Consider the following 18,141-nt stretch of genomic DNA (forward strand, 5'->3'; position numbering starts at 1 on the left):
CCTGGAGCTCTGCTTCTTCTCCATGAGCTTCTTGTCTCTGCTTCTCTCTGCATCCACCCGAGAACCCACACTGCCTCACTTCACTTACCCTCTTGCAGTTTACTGTGTCTTGCAACTTGGTCCTTTGTCCTTCTGTCAAAGCTGCCAGAGATGCCTCAGCTCTGCATGGGTCCAGCTTTCTGCCTCCTCCACATTTGTGCCCAAACTGCGAAGCTTCGTAGGTGAAAAGAAAATCAGCTCCTAGGCAGCAGGGCCTTTGTGCATCCCTGTCTTTGGTTTGACTCTGGCAGCCCTCAAGGCTCCCAGGGGTGACATCCCCCTTCCTCGTCAGTGTCCATCACCCCCTCGCCACGCCTGCATCTCCTCTTGGAGGCACTCAAGCCTCTCCCTCTTGAAACCTAACAAAGCCCCCATCTCTCCCACATCTGCCTCCATTTAACCTCGCCCCCCCCTTCTTGAGAGCACTGGCTACACCCCCACTTTACCTTCTTCTCAAAGATCAATCCACTCCCATATGGCTTCTGTGCCACCACCCTTGACTGCTGGCTCCAAGGCCACCAGCTGCCTCCTCGTTGCTGAATCCAGTGAAGATTGTTCGTGACCTCTCCACAGCTCTGGACCCGCTGAACCCTCCTCCCTGGAAACATTCTCCTCCTCCTGGAAACAGGCCTCTTAAACTTCATCCTCTCCCACAAAGCCTAGACTGACAGCCAGAGACCCAGCTTCATCCTTGCTCCTCCTGCCCTGGGTTGTCCTCCACACAGTCCGACACCAGCCCTGCAGGTGCTTCCCTCCAGGGGTCTCTAGAGCCCATCTCTTCCTCTCTAGTCTCACTGCTACCCCATGCAGCTCTCTGCCCCCTCCGACTCCCAAGGGAACCCCTCCTGGGCTTTCCCAGCCGTGGCTCCCTCTAGGCCACCCTCTTGATTTTGCTGGAGTGGAGCTGAACTCACCAGCTGTGGTCGGGTGACCACGCTGCTTCTGCTGCTTTACCTGGCTGACTCCAGTTCAGAGCGCATCTGGGACGTCACTTCCTCCAGGAAGCCTTCCTTTGCCTCGGTGATGGGGAGCTCCTGTGTCCAGGTCCACATTCCCCCACTGGTCTACCTTGAGGATCAGAGTTATATCCTCCTTCTTCACTGCCACATCCCCCTGGTCTCCCCAGGTGCCCAGGGAATGTTGGTTAAACACATAGTTAAGGTCAGAGGGACCACTGTCACCTGCCTTTATCTGTCTCCTGGTTTGGAGGTTGCTCTGTGCCCACTTCTCCCTGATTCCCTCCTTACTTTCTTGAGAGGGTGCGGTGGGCAGCGGGGTGGGGACTGGAGGTGGACTCTAGGGCAGATTCTTACTGAGTTAAAGAGTAGGAGGGGTTAGGGTAGAGCAGAGGGGCCCAAGGCAGCCGCTACATGCTGTGCGTTCCCTTCTCCTGTCTCCCCTCTCTGTGGTTCTCATCTCTTTTCAAAGGACTGCGCTCAAGGCACAGGTCCTTGCCCTCTTGTCTGCTGCTACTCAATTCCTCTGGGGTTTAGGACTGGATGGAATACCCCCTCTAGTTCTAAAGCTACCCTCCTCATCTTCTCCCCTCTCCTGCCCTCCTCTTGCCTTCTCTCCAGCCTCCCCCAACACCTGTAGCTCGCACTTGCCTGAGCCAGTTCAGTGAACACCTCTTGGTTGGTTCTGCCTGGGGCCCCTCAAGGGAGGAAGCATCCTTAGAGAGCAGGGCAGCCACGGGGCGCCCACTTGATGGGGCTGGGTAGGGCAGTGGCCGCTGGTCCCCCTCACTCACCTGGTTGACTGCTTGCAAATCCCGGGCTTAGCGGAGGGGCGGGGGAAGGAGGGCGCCAGGAAGCAGCCCCCAGGGACTGGGAGGGGCCAGTGGCAGGCTGCGGGCTGCGCAGGTTCTGAGCGCCCTTCTCAGCTACGTGGCGGCTCCTCTGCTCCCTTTGAGCCCCCACGGATCGTCATTCGCACCAAGTCTCCTCTCCTCTCTGGCTTCAGCTCTGCGCCGCCCTTCTCCCTTCCCGGTTTCTAGGTTTCACGCTTTTCAAGCGCCTGGCAGTGAACTCTCAGCCGCCCACACGCTCCCCAGTCTGGACTTCTGGAGTCTGAGTTCGGGATGGATACCTTGCCGTTCACTCCGGAGTGAGGGGTGTAGGTCGCACTGACTCTGTCTTCAGTCTGCGGGAGATTCCCCACCCTGGGCGGGGGAGGAGGGTGGAACTGTGGGAGCAGGAAGATTTTTCCAGACATGAGTCTTATTTTCAGCACCCTTTCTCCAATCACCCTCCACCAATCCTGCACCATAGAAAGAGGTGTGGTCATGAGCCCCTTATACAGCTCCTGGTGGGATTTGTAAGGGTTTCCTAGAGGGTGGAGGAGGGAGTGGGAGGAGGGAATGCTGGGCACCAGCGCCTCCCGGCTGGACTGTGTTGGAAAGGACTGTGGGAGTCTGAGGTGCTGATTTTCCAGGATCTGGGGAGTTCAGCTGGAGGAGCATCTCCAACCCCCTCTTCATTCATTCACTTATCCATTCATAAATCCGCCCTGTTGTGAATCACCTGCCAGGAAACCTTCCTCCTGATAGTGGTCTGGGAGGGACCACTCCCCTTCCATATGAGGATGAAGAAACTGTGGCCCCAGGCTCAGTCTCTGGTTCACCCTCTCTGCCCCTCACCCAGTGAGGAGGTGTGCAGAACCAGGATGTGAGTCTTAACCACAGGCACGGACTCCAGTCCTCCGGGTTGACCCAGTGGGGATGTGACTTCCAGGGGGCTCCCTGGACCCAGCACCCCCCACCTTTGGTATATTCTCAGCACTCAGTCCGAGACTGGCCAGCACAGCCACAGCTGAGGTCAGAGTGAGGCTACTGGACAGAACTAATTTCATTTATTGAATAGACTGCTGAAAGAGCTGGGTCCAAAGACCTGTCTCTGTCCCCTCACTCCCATGCTGAATGGAGGGTTCTGGATCTGCTCAGAGGGGAGGGGGCACTTTCCCCTCACACTGCCCATCACACCATCCCTGCCTGCTAGGCCCAACCTCACCTCCTTCCAAAGCATGCATGGGGAGAAGGCAGTGACTCCGCATGGCCTCTCCCAGTGACCAGGTTGAGGAGGTGGGGGAGGTCAGGGGTGGGGAGTGGGTAGAGATGCAGTTGGGTAGGAGGTATGCAGACACTCACCTGGACTGGAGGGAAGGGAGGACTCAGGAAGCCCCTGGCAGGGAGAGAGAAGAAACAAGCCCAGGCCTGGAAAATTCCCAGAGCTTCAAGGGTCCTTTGAGCCCTCACACAGTACTTCCTCAAAGGACGTAGCTCTGCCTTTTCATGTGTTCATTTCTTAATTTATTGCACTCTGATCCCTAGCACTGCTCTGGCAGGCATCTGGGACACCATAGGCCAGCGTAGGGGATATATGGCTGGGAAGGGTTGATGGTGGGCGAGGTGGGGACCACAATCCCCATGGCTCAGGTCCCCCTTCCCCACTTCTACCCTATCCCCCCCTGCGCATCTCTTTGGGGCACTGCTGGTGAAGACTGAAGATGGACCAGAGGAAGGGTTTCCTTATTGATCAAGGAAACCAGACCTGATTTATTGTTCATGATGATGATGTTGAGGGGAAGGAGAAGGGGCAGGGAGCAGGCAGGAGGGACATGAAAAGGGGGGAAATGGAAGGAGGGGACTGTTGACTTCCCTTGGGCTGGAGGAACCAGACACTCCCCAGCCCACCAGCATTTGGGCAACTGATTCTATCCATGGAGCTCTGTCCCACTGTGGTGAGAGCATTGATCCCTGGGGCCTGTGCAGAGAGTAGTAGCAAAGGGCAGCGCTTTGGGCAGGTAGAGAGAAGGAGCCTGAATGCGAGGCCTGGCTCCACAGTCTCTCACTGTGGCACTCGATTCCTTTTCCTGCAGAGCCTCAACTTTTCCATCTGTACGATTGGATGGTCTTTCCTACTTTTGGTGTGATTTTCCAACATCCACTGGGAGCTTTCCATGTGTTGGCTGTCAGCTCCCTACTTTCATGAAGGGGGGAAATAGAGGCCACTCAGAGTGCTGTGGGCTGTGATGGAGCACAGATAATCAGGGGAGGCTTCCAAGAGGAGGCATCATCTGCAGTGATCCTTGGAGAATGAGACTCCTCATAGCTTGTCTTCTGCTCACCAACCAGGACAGGAGCCACATGGAGCAGAAGTCTGCACAGAGGTCACCTTGAGGGCACAGGCATGTGAGGAGCAGCGGGGAGGGAGGAGCAGTGTTTTCTGCACAGTCGCACACTGGTCAGGTCTGCCTGGCCCCAAACCCTATGAATACGTGGAGCCTGAAGTGGCTTTCCAGGGATAGCCTAGGGAATTGTTTCTCCATCAAATTGAAGCCATTTAACATTTACAGAGAAGGCAATGGCAACCCATTCCAGTACTCTTGCCTGGAAACTCCCATGGGTGGAGGAGCCTGGTGGGCTGCAGTCAATGGGGCTAGGAGTCGCCATTGAGCAACTTCCCTTTCACTTCTCACTTTCATGCATTGGAGAAGGAAATGGCAACCCACTCCAGTGTTCTTGCCTGGAGAATCCCAGGGACAGGGAAGCCTGGTGGGCTGCCGTCTATGGGGTCGCACAGAGTTGGACACGACTGAAGTGACTTAGCAGCAGTAGCAGCAGCAACATTTATTGAGCGTTTACTGTCTACGCTTATGCTAACTGGAGAAGGGCAATAGGCAGTAGGTTTACACAAAATTAGTAATTGTTTTGTGAAAAAGGAGATTTCAACCTGCCTGAAGCATGTCGAGAGAGGGAGACAGAGGCTGGTGGAAGAGGACGTGGAGGGCACTGTGGTCGAGGGACACTTGGAAGGGGGCCTTCAGAGGTGGAGATTTGATAGGCAAAGAGGCACGAGTAGGGGGCATCCAGAACACAGGCCAGGGCCTGGCAGCGCCAGGGCTTGGCAGCTTGGATGCATTTAGGTTGCTCAGGAGCAGTGAGAGGGTGGGGAGGAGAGGAAGGCTTGGAGGTCTTATCTGCAGTCAGATCTTGAAAAGCCTTAAACAGTGGAGTCAGACCCCAGGAGTCTCAGCACAGAGGTCAGCTCAGGAGCTGCCTCCTCCTGAAGCCTCCAGGCCTTGCCTCCTGGGCCCCTGTCAAGGCAGTGGCCATTTCATTTTTCCAGGCTCTGCCCCTTGTCTGGTTCACGGCTGCTCGGGGCCTGTCCCTGAGGAGTGGTTCAGAGCTCCTGATATTCAGAAAAGTCTGGTCCGGCCCCTCCATCCAGCCAGTGAATTCTTGAGGCCCAGGGCCAGGCCTTCGGGACTGAGCTCTCAGAACCCGGCTGTGGTTCCTGAGGGCTTGTAGCTCACTTCCCCGGCCAGGCTGGAGCAAGGGACTGGGGCATCACTGGGCCCCACATTCCAGAGAAGCCAGTCAATAGATCAGAAAGGGAAGAAAGCTGAGCTGCCGTTCAGAGAGAAGATCCAGGTCAAGAGCCTTCTGAAACTAGAGACACCTTGGTCCCAGCCCCGCCCATCACAGGAATCCATTTCCAATGGCTTTTGCGGATGCAGGTCTGGTGTCTCCAGGAGCTGGTTCTTCTCAGGTTCGGATCCAGTCTCTGAGACTCGGGGAGCAGGGGGAAGAGAGTACAGGGCAGGGGGCAACCCCTCAGCCCCTGCCTCAGCCCTCCCCAGTCCCCCGGCCCCCAGGCTTCAGCTTCTCCAGGGTTCTGCTCACGGTGGACAGGCTGCTACGGGCTCCTGTGGGAGAAACCAGGACAGGGTGGCTGAGTGGACAGATCCTGGGTCAGAGCCTCCCAGGGAGACCTGGGGTCAGAGGGGATAGAATGGGGAGGGAGGGAGTCTTGAAGGGCAGCCTGGTTTAAAGAGATATGGATGGCCAGAGTGGCCCTTCAACAGGACAGCAACATGGTGTGGGAGTTAGAGGCAGGACTGGGGGCTGACGCCTGGTTTCTGGCCCCATCACTTCCCAGTTGAGTCTCATAACCTCCCTGGGTCTCAGTCAGTTCAGTTCAGTTGCTCAGTCATGTCAGACTCTTTGTGACCCCATGGACTGCAGCACGCCAGGCTTCCCTGTCCATCACCAACTCCTGGAGCTTGCTCAAACTCATGGCCATCGAGTCAGTGATGCCATCCAGCCATCTTATCCTCTGTTGTCCCCTTCTCCTCCTGCCTTCAATCTTTCCCAGCATCAGGGTCTTTTCCAATGAGTCAGTTCTTTGCATCAGGTGGCCAAAGGATTGGAGTTTCAGCTTCTACATCAGTCCTTCCAATGAATATTCAGGACTGATTTCCTTTAGAATGGACTGGTTTGATCTTCTTGCAGTCCAAGGGATTATCAAGAGTTTTCTCCAATACCACAGTTCAAAAGTATCAATTCTTCGGCACTCAGCTTTCTTTATAGTCCAACTCTCACATCTATACATGACCACTGGAAAAAATAGCTTTGACTAGATGAACCTTTGTCAGCAAAGTAATGTCTCTGGCTTTTTAATATGCTGTCTAGGTTGGTCATAACTTTTCTTCCAAGGAGTAAGTGTCTTTTAATTTCATGGCTGCAGTCACCATCTGCAGTGATTTTGGAGCCCCCAAAATAAAAGTCTCTCACTGTTTCCATTGTTTTGCAGTCTATTTGCCATGAAGTGATGGGACCGGGTGCCATGATCTTAGTTTTTTGAATGTTGAGCTTTAAGCCAACTTTTTCCACTCTCCTCTTTCACTTTTATCAGGAGGCTCTTTAGTTCTTCTTCGCTTTCTGCCATAAGGGTGGTATCATCTGCATATCTGAGGTTATTGATATTTCTCCCGGCAATCTTGATTCCAGTTTGTGCTTCATCCAGCCAGGCATTTTGCATGAGGTATTCTGCATATAAGTTAAATAAGCAGAGTGACAATATACAGCCTGATGTACTCCTTTCACAATTTGGAACCAGTCTGTTGTTCCATGTCCAGTTCTAACTGTTGCTTCTTGACCTGCATACAGATATCTCAGGAGGCAAGGTAAGGTGGTCTGGTATTCCCATCTCTTTAAGAGTTTTCCACAGTTTGTTGTGATCCACACAGTCATAGTCTTTGGCATAGTCAATAAAGCAGAAGCAGATGTTTTTGTGGAACTATCTTGCTTTTTCAATGATCCAAGAGGTGTTGGCAGTTTGGGCCTCAGTTGCCCCATTATATAAAGTGGGGCTAATTATAGTACCTGCCTCATATGGCTGTTCTGAGAATGAAACAAACCAACTTATGGAGAGTGCTTAGAACAGTGTCTGGGATGGAACCTTTTGCTGAGTGCTCAGCATCCCACCATGGGCGGCAGACACTGGGGGCAGGGGCACCTTTGAGAAACTCTTGCCCTGGAATTTTCCAGTGTGGCGGGATAGAGGAGGAAGGAGATGCCCAATTTCGGATACCAGCTCTGAGAGTGGGATTCCACTATGGGAGAGGAGAGTGAGAAAATAACAGCATTGGGCTGGGGGAGGAAGGGCAGTGTGGTGTATACTGGGCCTGACAGAGAAACCTTGGGGACCAGAGGGCCTGAGCTCCGCTGGGAGCAAGACGCATTTTGACTAAGCTCGTGGAAGAGTTATGCAACGCTTCTGGCTTCCTGTGACTGGAGAAGCCCTCTTCGCACTTCCGTCAAGGTGGCTTCTCTGGGCTGTGTACCCAGAGGGGAAGATGGAAGATAGACTCTGGAATTTCTGGAACTTACCCTCTTTATTTCCATTGGCACTGGCTCTTCCCTCCCCATGGTCTGCCCCTGGCTGGGGGTGGATTCTCAGGCTCCCTGTAGGATGAGAGAACCACAAGCCCTGTGGTTACTGAGCTATTCTCAGATCAAGTCCAGCTATGGGAAGGGAAGTCCTTCCGGTTGTCTACTCCCCATCCTGGCTGCTGTCTGTGCTCCTCTACTTCCTTTACGTCTCCCACATGATCTGCGCAGATTTGGGGAGGGGAACAAAGGTGGAAGAAATGGGCCCTTGAAGGAGAAGACAGCAGATATTTAAGGAGGTGGGGGTCCTGGGGAGAACTGGGGATGAATGTATAGGGTTGATGGAGATGGGAGCACCTATGTGGGGAGCTAAGACGAGGTGAGGAGCTGTCCAGGGTCCTGAGGTCTCAGGGGAGCTAGAGGGTCTTTATGGAAGCTCAGGGATGAAGTAGGGTTATCTGGAGATCTTGGAGGCTTTGGGGAAGAAGAAAAACTGATCAGGGGAGGTGGGGGTTCTAGGTGCTCTGAGCTGGTTCAGGGACTTAGTGGAAGGCTGGAGTCTGTGTGCAGTCACAGCAATGCCTACACAACACACACACCCACACACACACACATCTCTAACACATGCAGCCAGTACAGTCACACATGTGGGCTTGGCTGCACTGCACAGGGGGCTGCAGACTTACACACAGAGGGTCCAGGCAGTTCTTGGCAGCAGTGGGGATGGGGGAGAGGACTCACCTATCGTGGGCAGGATGTGGTCCAGGTTGAAACGAGACTTCAGGAAAGGGTAGGCCAAGATGAGGAGCCCTAAGAAGAGAGACATGGAGGGGTTCCATGGTGAGGAGGGAGCCTGTTTAGGGCGAGCTGTATGAAGCTGGGGCTGTGAGCCTGGGGCTGGGCTATGGGTGTGCGTGGGAGCAGCATGAGTGGGCAGAGTTGGGACTATGGGTGTGTGAATGTAGCCTGTGAGTGTGTGTGCTGGTGGCGGGCATTCCCCAACACCCAGCCCCAGGAAGGGGTGCGGAGCAGTGCCTTTTGGGGAAGGGGTTACTGGCTGTGAAGGCCCAGGCTCCTGGCTCCACCCTGCCCAGGCGGTGGCAGGTTGGTTTCTTCCTTCCTCCACAGCTGGAAACGGGCCCATTGGCACCCCCAGCTCTGACTCCCCACCCTCACCTAGGGCTCCCAAGGGCAGGACTGGAGGCCCCTCAGTGAGCTGGGGAGGGGGTAGCGGAAGAATGGGTCCTGCTCCATCACTCCCAAGGGTTTGGCCCCTGGCCTGAGTTCACAGGTACAGATACCAGAGCCCACTGACCTGGTGCTTCTGGTTCTGCCCGTGCCCAGGATGGTGGAGGGGATGCGGGATGTACCTGGCACCACTGTGGGGATATCAGTGGGCCTGGTCTGGACAGACAGACAGATGCCTGGATAGACAGATCTGCTATGGCAACATTCCAGGAAAGGAAAGGAAACCGTTTGTCTGAGCTGGATCCTGTCGGGGCTCCAGGTGGGTCCCACAGAAAACTCTATCCTTTTCTACCCAGCCCCCACCAGCTCAAGCTTATGAGTCCTAACACTAAGTCAAGAGCCCAGGGCTTGGGACTGGGGAGCCGGAGCAGGAGTGGCCGGAGAGCAGGGTTCACCAGCTCCTGCCTCCTCACCCCTGCAGTGTGCTATGGGAATCTCACCCCAGCCTCCCTCTCCCTCCCTGTACCCCTGATGGCTGCCTTGCTCACACCTCTAACTTCTATCCTCCCCAACCGATTCCTGATGACCCAGCTCTTCCCTCCATTTCTTGTTCACCTAGCCGTGGTCCCCTCTCCCCACCCCCCACCCCAGCTCCCTCTCTGAGCCCAGCACCTTCTCACCCAGACCAGCAGCGCCAATAAAGATCCCTCCCACAGCAGCTGCAGCTTTGGAGATGGAGACGCCGATGATGATGCTGCCGGCCACCAGGCCAAGGGCCACGCAGGCCAGCTGCAGGCAGCGGAAGTCTCTGCTGCTGATGGGGATGTCCATGCAGGCCTACCCAGGGCACTGCCTCTACCAGTGGAGCCTGTCCCTGAAACAGCTCTGGAGGTCTTGGTCCTCTTGGATGTCTCCTTGCTAGAGCTTCACCTTCAGGAAGAGAGTCTCTGGGCAGTAAGATTCTGGGCTGCTAACCTTTGGGTTTATATGCAACCCTATCCCACCACAGTCTCTGGGGCCCCACCTTGAGCGAGGATCTCTCTCAGGTCACTCCAGCTTACTCTTCCTTCCCTATAGGCCCCTGAAGCTGGAAGCCACTCCCAGGATGCCTGCCTGACCACATCTGGCCTTAGCTGCCAGAGCTCTGGAGAGCTGGGCCTGTGCCCCGGGGCAGTCTGAGTTCCCCTGCCCAGGACATCCTGCCCCAGGTCCCTGGAGCCTGCTCGGCTGCCACTGAGCTTCAGCCTATTAAAGTTTAAAGCAATGGTTGCAAGGGGGAGGGGGTCTAGAGGACCAGGCTTCCTCAGAGACGTAGGCAGCAGGAGGTGCTGAGTTATTCATGAGGTTGCAATGTGAGTTGCTGCCCACAGGCCCATGAGAGCAGTCAGCCCAGGTTCCACTGTGGGTCCTGGAAGGGGCCGGATGAGCAGCTGGCTTCATATGGGGCTCGGCAGCCATATGAAGGTCTCCTGGCCGCATGCTCAGGACCCACCCTGCTGCTCCTTTGGCTAGAGGTGAACCCAAGGCCCCTGCTTGGGGACTTGGAGACGGAGACCTGGAAGGAGACCAGGATGAGGCTCAAGAGACAGACAGGAACTGCGACAGGGCCAGGAGGAGGAGGGGGGAGGGTCCTTCCATGTCCACTCTTTACCCCCACCTTGGCCCTCTCTGGGCCCCAGGCAGGGTGAGGACAGTCTCTTCTCCTCAGGTAGGTTCCCTTTTAGTTGCAGAGGGCTGAGAAGGGGAGCCCCTCCAGCTCCCCTTGGGGTCCTTGGTGGGGAGGCTAACAGAAAGGAGCAGTGGTGGGGGCAGGGTGGGAGGACACATGCAGGCTAGGGGCCAGGGTTGGGAGGAGGGGTTGGCAGGGGCCTGGTTATCAGCAGCCGGGATCTGGAGATTGGCACGAGGCTGGCGCCTCCTGACCTCCAGGCTGAGCTCTGTCCAGACTGTCTGACCTACTTGCAGGATCCACCAAGTGAAGATCGGGCAGCGGTAACCCACCCCAGCCCGGCCCAGCCCTGTCCCGTACCCTGGGCCAGCCCTCAGCACTAGCTGCATTCTCTGGCCCTTTATGGATCACCACAGCTCCCGGGGTCCCATCACCAGCCCCAGTGGCCTCTCTTTCGATCGCCTGTCTCTCCCCTCCATGTCTACCAGCTGACCACACCCAAGGTCTCTGGCCTCCTCCTGCCTCCACAGCCCCTGTCCGCCTTCTCCTCTGTGGCCCTTCTGCTGAGTGTATGCATGGCTCCCTCCGCCTGGAGAGCCCTCATCCTGCAGGACCCTGCTTGGGCAGCCCCAGCTCTGAGGAGCCATTCCTGACGGCAGCTGGGTGGTCACGGCACCATGTTGAGGTGCTGGCCGCCTATCCCTATTCTCTGTCTCTTCTGTGGACTGTGAGCCCCTTGAGGGCAGGTTCAGGGACTGAGCACCACCAAATGGCTAGAGGGCACCTGGCGTGGGCTTCAGGACACAAGGACATTGCTCAGGGAGGTCTCAGAGATGCACAACCATCTCGGATTGATCGCGGGCACCATGGGAGCTCTGTCTTTAACTGGAGGCTTTCCTGGTGGGGATAGAAGCCTGGGAAGACCAAGGTCATCTGACTGAGCTTCAGCTAAGAGAAGGCCCCGCCAGGAAGCTGGAGTGAGACCTCGGCAGGGCAGGTGTGAACTCAAAGGTGTGGAGAAAGGAGGGTTGACCACAGGACACCGAGGGGCCCCTGAGCCATGTTCCTGGCCCTCATTTGGGGAGGCCCCTGGGGGTGGGCGTCTCCAGCCACAGCTGCAGCTGCCAGCATCCCCCGTGCCTCTCGCCGGGATGAGGTCTGATTACTCTTCTAATTAGGCATCAAATGACAGTCCTGTCTCTGTCACACGTCATTGATCTCCCACTGACTAGTTTTAGAGAGAGCCATCAAAATAATTGTCCATGAATATGTGTTCCTGAGACATCAAGCTTTGGGAATCTGAGCACCTCATACAACGCCCTGGGCCCCCATTAAGGGTTTTCATAACTGGCTGGGCGAGGCCTGTCCGGCTCGTCTCCCATTGTCAGGCTGAGGGTGATGCGTGCACGCCATCAGCAAGACAGCGCTCTGGTTCCAAGTCTCTGAGGTGGGAACCTCGCACTGCGGGCCTCGCCTTGCTCATCTGGTGAATGGGGATGAGGATGGTAGGGGGGTCGGGGGAGCCTGTGCATTGCGATTTTCTGATTCCAGAACACTCTGATCTACAAAAACTGGAGACAAGTTCTAAATTAGAGATTTTCTTTGACAATGTAAATCCCTCTGGGCAGAGAGGCAGAGCAGAGATCGTGGAGGAGAGACACACAGAGCCATCCCTAGCGACAAGATCACGGAACCTCCCAGCTCCTCTCCAGAACAGGTGGGGCCACTGAGACACGGGGAGGTGGACGGACAGCCCGAATCCACGATGGATTCTGGCATCCAGCTTCCCCGCTCAGTTGGGAAGGGGGCCAGCACATTTCTAAACTGTCTGCTCTGAGGTGGGATGAATTGAAAACCCCACCATCAGAGGGAGACATTGTGTTCAGAAGAATCAGGCCAAGTCCTGGATGGTTCCCTCGTGACAGGAGCGTCACTAAAGGCCACTGGAAATTTGTGACCTCTCCTATTTATTCACAATGTTCTCAAGGCAAGAATGCTGAAATGGTTTGCCATTCCCTTCTCCAGGACTGATTACAGATGGAGAGATGGGAGACTTGCTAACTTTTTCCTGCAGCAATTTTGGCCGTACCAGCTCTGAAAAAGCAAATGTGTGCTTGCAAGCTGTGATGCACTTGCTATCACAGGTAAATGAGATGGAAGCCCAAGGCTCTAGAGCCTGACCACCCCACATTTCCTCACCCCCAAGCTCAGAACCACCCCCGCCTCCTGAAGCCTGGATCCTCCAGGCCCCTGGATCCAGAGTGCTGCTGGGCCTTGGGTTACCACTGAATTCTGTCAGAAAATCTCGAGGGGGCTAGGGTTGGAGGGGGCCTGTCTGTGCTCTTTCCTTCCCAGAAGCATGAAGTCCAAGAGTGGCATGGGGCGGGGAGGAAGGGTGGGTGAAAAGACGTCAGTTTGGTTGAGTTCTGTTTATTTTCCTTGAGGGCTAAGGAACCTGGAAAGGAGTGTGATTAATTCACTGATCCCCTGGGGGATGGGCAGCTTTCCCGGACTGTTCAGAAGCTGAAGTCGGGGAAGCGGCTTCCAAGGCAACTGCTACCATGGCAACAAGTGCCAGCCGTGGCGGGGGGGACCTTGCTTCTCACTTCTCCCCTCAGACCTCAGCAGCTGGAGCAGCTGGCATGGGACCAAGGCACTGCTGATCACTGAGCTGGATCTGGCGAGGGGCAGTCAGCCAGGAGGGAGGAGGGGCCCTCAGAGCTCAGGCAGGTGGACCCTCAGAGGGAGAAAGACTCCAGCATTGTCCCTGACCCCCCATGGAGCTCAGACAGGAGTGCTCAGTGTCCTTGAGAATCAGGACGGGCTGGGGGTGAGGACTGCCAGCCTGAGTCTGGGGCATTCCCACCTTCTCCTAAGGGCAGCCAGCACGTGAGCATAGAGCTGGAACACTGACTGCCACAGTGCCAGCTTCCAGAGCCTCACTTAGCATGTCTGCCTTGCCCCAGCACAGCCAGGCACAGGGCCTGGTCCCCAGAAAGGACAGACTTCCCAAGGTCACCAGTGAAGTGACAAAGGAAGGACTAGAACCCAGGGCCCTTGGCCCCCAACCTGGCTCTTCCCCTGGCATAACAGCTGCCTTTCGGGGACAGGGACTCTGGCTTAGAGGGACAGAGTGTCAGCAGGAGAATCCCACAAAGGGCCAGAGGTCAGCCCCATGTGGAAAGCCCAGACCTATCTCCACCCACACAAGAAGCTTTTCTCATCTTCATCACTGGGGTCCAGTTGAGTAATTCTGGCCCAGGAGACAGTAATAACTACAACTATCACAGCTAACAGGCTTCCCTGGTGGCTCAGAGGTAAAGAATCTGCCTGCCAATGCAGGAGGCGTGGGTTCAATCCCTGCATTGGGAAAATCCCCTGAAGGGAAATGGCAACCCACTCCAGTATTCCTGCCTGGGAAGTCCATGGAGAGAGGAGCCTGGTGGGCTTCAGTCCATGAGGTTACAAAAGAGCTGAACACGACTTAGCGACGAAACAACAGCAACCACAGCTAATATTCACTGAGCATGTACTATGTGCTCCTGGAATTGCTCTAAATACATATATTAATTTGTAACTTCACAACAGCACCATGAGATAAGCATTAGCTTCCTCAGTTTCTGGTTTAAGAAACTGAGACCCTTGGAGGATTAAGTAACTTGCCCAAGGCCAGTAAGTGAAACAGCAGGGATCTGAACCCAGGCAGCACAGCTCTGGGCATCAGGTCTGTGGGGAAAATTCCACTTCTACCTTCCTAGCTCCACAGCTGTGGGCAAGCTGGTTTTCTTTTTTTTCCTTGCTCTGCTTGGTTTTTCATGCTGAGCGCCATAAAATAGCAGTAAGTGCATGATAATGCCAGCAAGACCGAAGCAGGCACAGTGGTTGGGAGAGCAGAGACATGGGCAAGAGAGACCTTTCCAGGTGCACCCAGTGGGTAGGATGGGGGAATACTTGGTCCAGGAAGCTCCCGTAAGTGACACCCTGCTGGGCCAACCTGGAGGATTGACCAGAGTGGGGTTGGAGTCTAGAGACAAGACTCACACCTTGGTTCCCAGTCCCCAGGGAGACAGGGTCAAAAGGCTCAGTCTGTAGGCCTGTTTATCCAGCCAATCCCACATTGGGTAGATGAGGGGATGCAAGGATGGCACAGGTTCCTGCAAAGAAATGACCATCATCAGAAAGTACGTCCTCGTCACCACAGAGGGTTCACAGTGCAGAACAGCTGGCAGCTTGGCCCATGACTCGCCCCACAGCCAAGAGCCGGGCACCCCGTCTTGGCTTTCCGCTCTCCCAGGGAGAAGAGCTAGCAGCAGAGCCCAGTCGACTGCCCTGACACTCGGACCTCCCTCTGCCACCTCCTTGGGAATATTTTTTTGAAAATTTGTACCTTTAAATGTTAAAAAATTTTCTAAAATTATTTCTTTGGCTGGGTCAGTTTTTCGTTGCATCATGCAGGCCTCTTGTGGCACATGGACTCGCTGGCTGTTGCCCACGGTCAGGAGCACCTGGGCTCCATAGTTGGGGCAGGTAGGCTTGGCTGCTCTTCAGCATATGGGATCCTAGTTCCCCGACTAGGGATCAAATTAACATCCCCTGCATTGCAAGGCAGATTCTCAACCACTGGACCGCCAGACAAGTTCCTCCTTGGGAATTTCTAAAGGCCCTTCCCAAACAGCCCTCTGAGTCTGGTTCTGAGGATTACTAGGGCAACGGGCATGGAAGCCCTCTGCTCGACAAACATGTGGATGGAGATGCTTTTTCTTTGTTGCCAACTCTGGGAGGACAAACAGTCCTGGGCACACACTGGAGCCTTGAGGAAGGCTCAGTGCTGCTTTAGACAGAGGGGACTCTGCTCTGCTTGGGTGGGTGGGCTGGGCTGGGGACAGGTGCACCGTCGAAGAGCTCTTTGAGGTTAACCTGTGTGAAGGCTGCTGACACAGCCTCTTCCATCTGATGGGAGATCCTAAAAGGCAGAGGCTGCTTCCTACTTCTCCCTGGGTCCTGGCACAGAGTAAGAGATTGACAGATGGTGGGTGAATTTCATTTCCTCACCTGAAAAAGAGAAGCACTGATCTCTCCTTCACCTTGTGTCATGGATCCAATGAAGTGCTGTATTTAGATGTCTTGACAAGAGGCACCCCACCCCCTCGGCTAGACTCAGCCCCTCTCCAGAAGGCCTGTCTCCTTTCCTCTTCAGGACTGCAGGGGAAGAAAAGGACCACCAGGAAGACACCAGAATTGAAAACAGTTTTATTAAAATAAGTGCAATGTGTCCTTGCACCATATAAACATCTGACATATGCAAGTCGATTTTCTCGGGTGACTAAGCGGCTCAGCTATCTGATGCTGGATATGCCCCTGTGCTCACCAGCAGCGGACACCACATGGCTCCAACCCGGGGGGCCGGGCAGCCTCCAGACTCGCACCACATCAGGCACAGCGCTCCTCACTGCCCCAGACCTGCACTGCCTTCTGCAACAGGCCCGAGGGAGGAAGCAGCAGACACACTGGTCTCTTAAGTCACTCACTATCTGAACAGCTTAAAACCAGTTAAGAGTAACAGAAATAGCTGATTAACATCCTCCAAATGCATGGACATTCAGGAGAGAAGTGTGAGCCCTAAGAGCTCTGGAAAGTCCATGGGCTCATAGGGGGAGTTAAAAGTCTCATCTCTGCTGGAAGAGTGTGGTTAAAAACAAACAAACAAAAAATGCATCTTTAAAAACAAAATAATACTGACTTTAGCAGCAATCCCAAACAAGGAAGAGGATGATAAATGAGGGACACATTTCGGTCACGGCAAAGAAAGATTATGTGCTTCTCTGCGCCATCGACTGGAAGGCTGATCTGGCTTCCTGAATTGAGGGGATGGCTTCGCTTAGCCACGGGGGAGGACGTCTGGAGGACACAGGAAGGTGGAAGGACCGCCAGAGGGGGCGACAGTGTGGCGAGAGGGAAGAGCCTCTGTCAGTGGGCGCTTCTCAAGGCTGGCTCCCTGAAGGCCGCAGCCCCAGCCCTACAGCTGCCTGGCGTGAGAGTGGGCTGGATCCTCCATCCAGGGGCACGTGAGCAGGTGGGCAGGAGTCCAGTAAAGAGACGTCCCTGCCGCAGGCCATTATGCAAAGTCACAAGTGATTGCTTTCCTTTTCAAAGACGACCCTCCCCCCCACCTTTGGAAAAAGCTTTTTCCTTGAGGACTCTGGGGACAGGAGGATGAGAGCCTTCGTGAAGGAAAAGGCCTAGATGGAGCTGCACAGCAGGCCTCTCACAGGTTTCCAGGGTGGCAGGGCCTGGACAGGCCTGGGACCCAGAGTGGGTCAGGGCGCTGGCACTGTGGGTGTTGGGCTGGGCGGTGCGTCTCCGCTGCGACCTGCCTGGGCCAGCGCCCTCCGTCGGGCCAGGCGGGACTTGGAGGGAGGGGAGAGCTTCACAGAGCAGAGGCCCTCAGCCAGCGCCTCAGACTCCTGGGCCAGCTTGTTCTGCTCGTTCTCCTCGTGCTGAGACAGCTGGCGGTTAAGGGCGATGGCCTCGGCTGCGAAGAGAGTCAGGTCCATTGTGCTGCTATTCCTGCAGGGATGGGGAAGGGGAGCACGGAAGAGAGGGAGGCAGGGTTCAGTGGGGTCACCCGCCCCAGTTGCTGCAGTTCTGTGCTCCCACTGGACTTTTCCGAATCGGCACAGGTTGCTGTCCCCAAAGAGATTCTTGCATAGATTTAGAGTCTGACTCACTGGGGCTAGAAAGGCTTTGAGCCTCAAGGACAGTCTCTGGACTTAAGAGTTGGGACTAATGCTCCCTTCTTTCCGGAGCCCCCTCTTCTGAGCTCTCAGGGCTCTGCACACAGCTCCACCAGAGGAAGGGCCATGGCACATGAAACTTACCCACATACATCCGTTTCCGTCAGGATAGGGGACTCCAAGAGCAGGGGCTGGGCCTTTACGTCTGAGTCCCAGAACCCAGCTCTGGGTTTGCTGAATCAGTATTCTAAGGTGGACCTAAGGTTTGGAGTCTCTAAGATTCTGGATGCAGCTCTACAGAGTCAGGGAGGAACCCAAGTTGGACTCAGATATTTGTGACTATAAACTGTAAGATTTCCCTGTTTATTCCGGGAAACTGCCCAGGAGGTTGGCTCCCAGAGTCTTTAGCCTTGGCTCTTGAGGAGTAGGGAGTGCTCACTTGGAACACGATCTGGTGTTAAAAGGCACCAGAGTCAAACAGGTCTGGTTCAAAGTCTCACTCCCCAGGGTACTGGGTGTATGCGTGTGCTCAGTCATGTCTGACTCTTTGCAGCCCTATGGACTGCACCCTTAAGTTAACTTCTATTCCTCAGTTTTCTCATCTATAAAATGGAGCAATAGGAACATTCCTCTTTTAAATTTATTGTAAAGCTTATGGGATACAACACATGTAAAGCCCTTAGTACAAAACCTGGTGGGTGGTATTTCTTATACAGTGGCTGTTGTTATTGTCTGTCTAGTAGTGTATATGACTCTTGGTCCCTCTGCCTTACAGGGCCACGGATTTCCGCTACTTTTAACAACCCCCTGCAGTAGAAGGAAACCTTGGTGTGCTTTGG

The 18,141-nt window shown here is 55.0% G+C and overlaps 2 protein-coding genes across 9 annotated transcripts in view; both read right to left on the reverse strand.

The window, feature by feature from the left end:
- Positions 1-4,637: 4,637 nt before the first annotated feature.
- Positions 4,638-16,807, reverse strand: KNCN (kinocilin). Of its 2 annotated transcripts, XM_060408030.1 has the most exons (6): positions 15,621-16,807; positions 14,610-14,722; positions 9,580-9,829; positions 8,453-8,521; positions 7,712-7,786; positions 4,638-5,745 (listed from the first exon to the last, which is right to left on the reverse strand). In XM_060408030.1, exons 3-6 carry the CDS (start codon positions 9,728-9,730, stop codon positions 5,666-5,668), a joined length of 375 nt encoding a protein of 124 aa, XP_060264013.1. In that variant the 5' UTR covers positions 9,731-9,829; positions 14,610-14,722; positions 15,621-16,807; the 3' UTR covers positions 4,638-5,665. The 2 variants fall into 2 exon arrangements, with proteins under 2 accessions (XP_060264013.1, XP_042103445.1); XM_042247511.2 differs by lacking the exons at positions 14,610-14,722; positions 15,621-16,807 and having other exon boundaries at positions 9,580-9,967.
- MKNK1 (MAPK interacting serine/threonine kinase 1) overlaps positions 15,804-18,141 on the reverse strand; it is a 57,732-nt gene continuing 55,394 nt past the window's right edge. For all 7 annotated transcript variants that reach the window (XM_042247493.1, XM_012132271.3, XM_012132442.3 and 4 more), the window contains one exon: positions 15,804-17,135. In XM_042247493.1, coding sequence (XP_042103427.1) covers positions 16,886-17,135 — 250 coding nt within the window. In that variant the 3' untranslated portion in view covers positions 15,804-16,885. The remainder of the gene's footprint in view (positions 17,136-18,141) is intronic.

Source organism: Ovis aries, chromosome 1 (assembly GCF_016772045.2).
Source record: "Ovis aries strain OAR_USU_Benz2616 breed Rambouillet chromosome 1, ARS-UI_Ramb_v3.0, whole genome shotgun sequence".
In the NCBI taxonomy this organism is placed as follows: domain Eukaryota; kingdom Metazoa; phylum Chordata; class Mammalia; order Artiodactyla; family Bovidae; genus Ovis; species Ovis aries.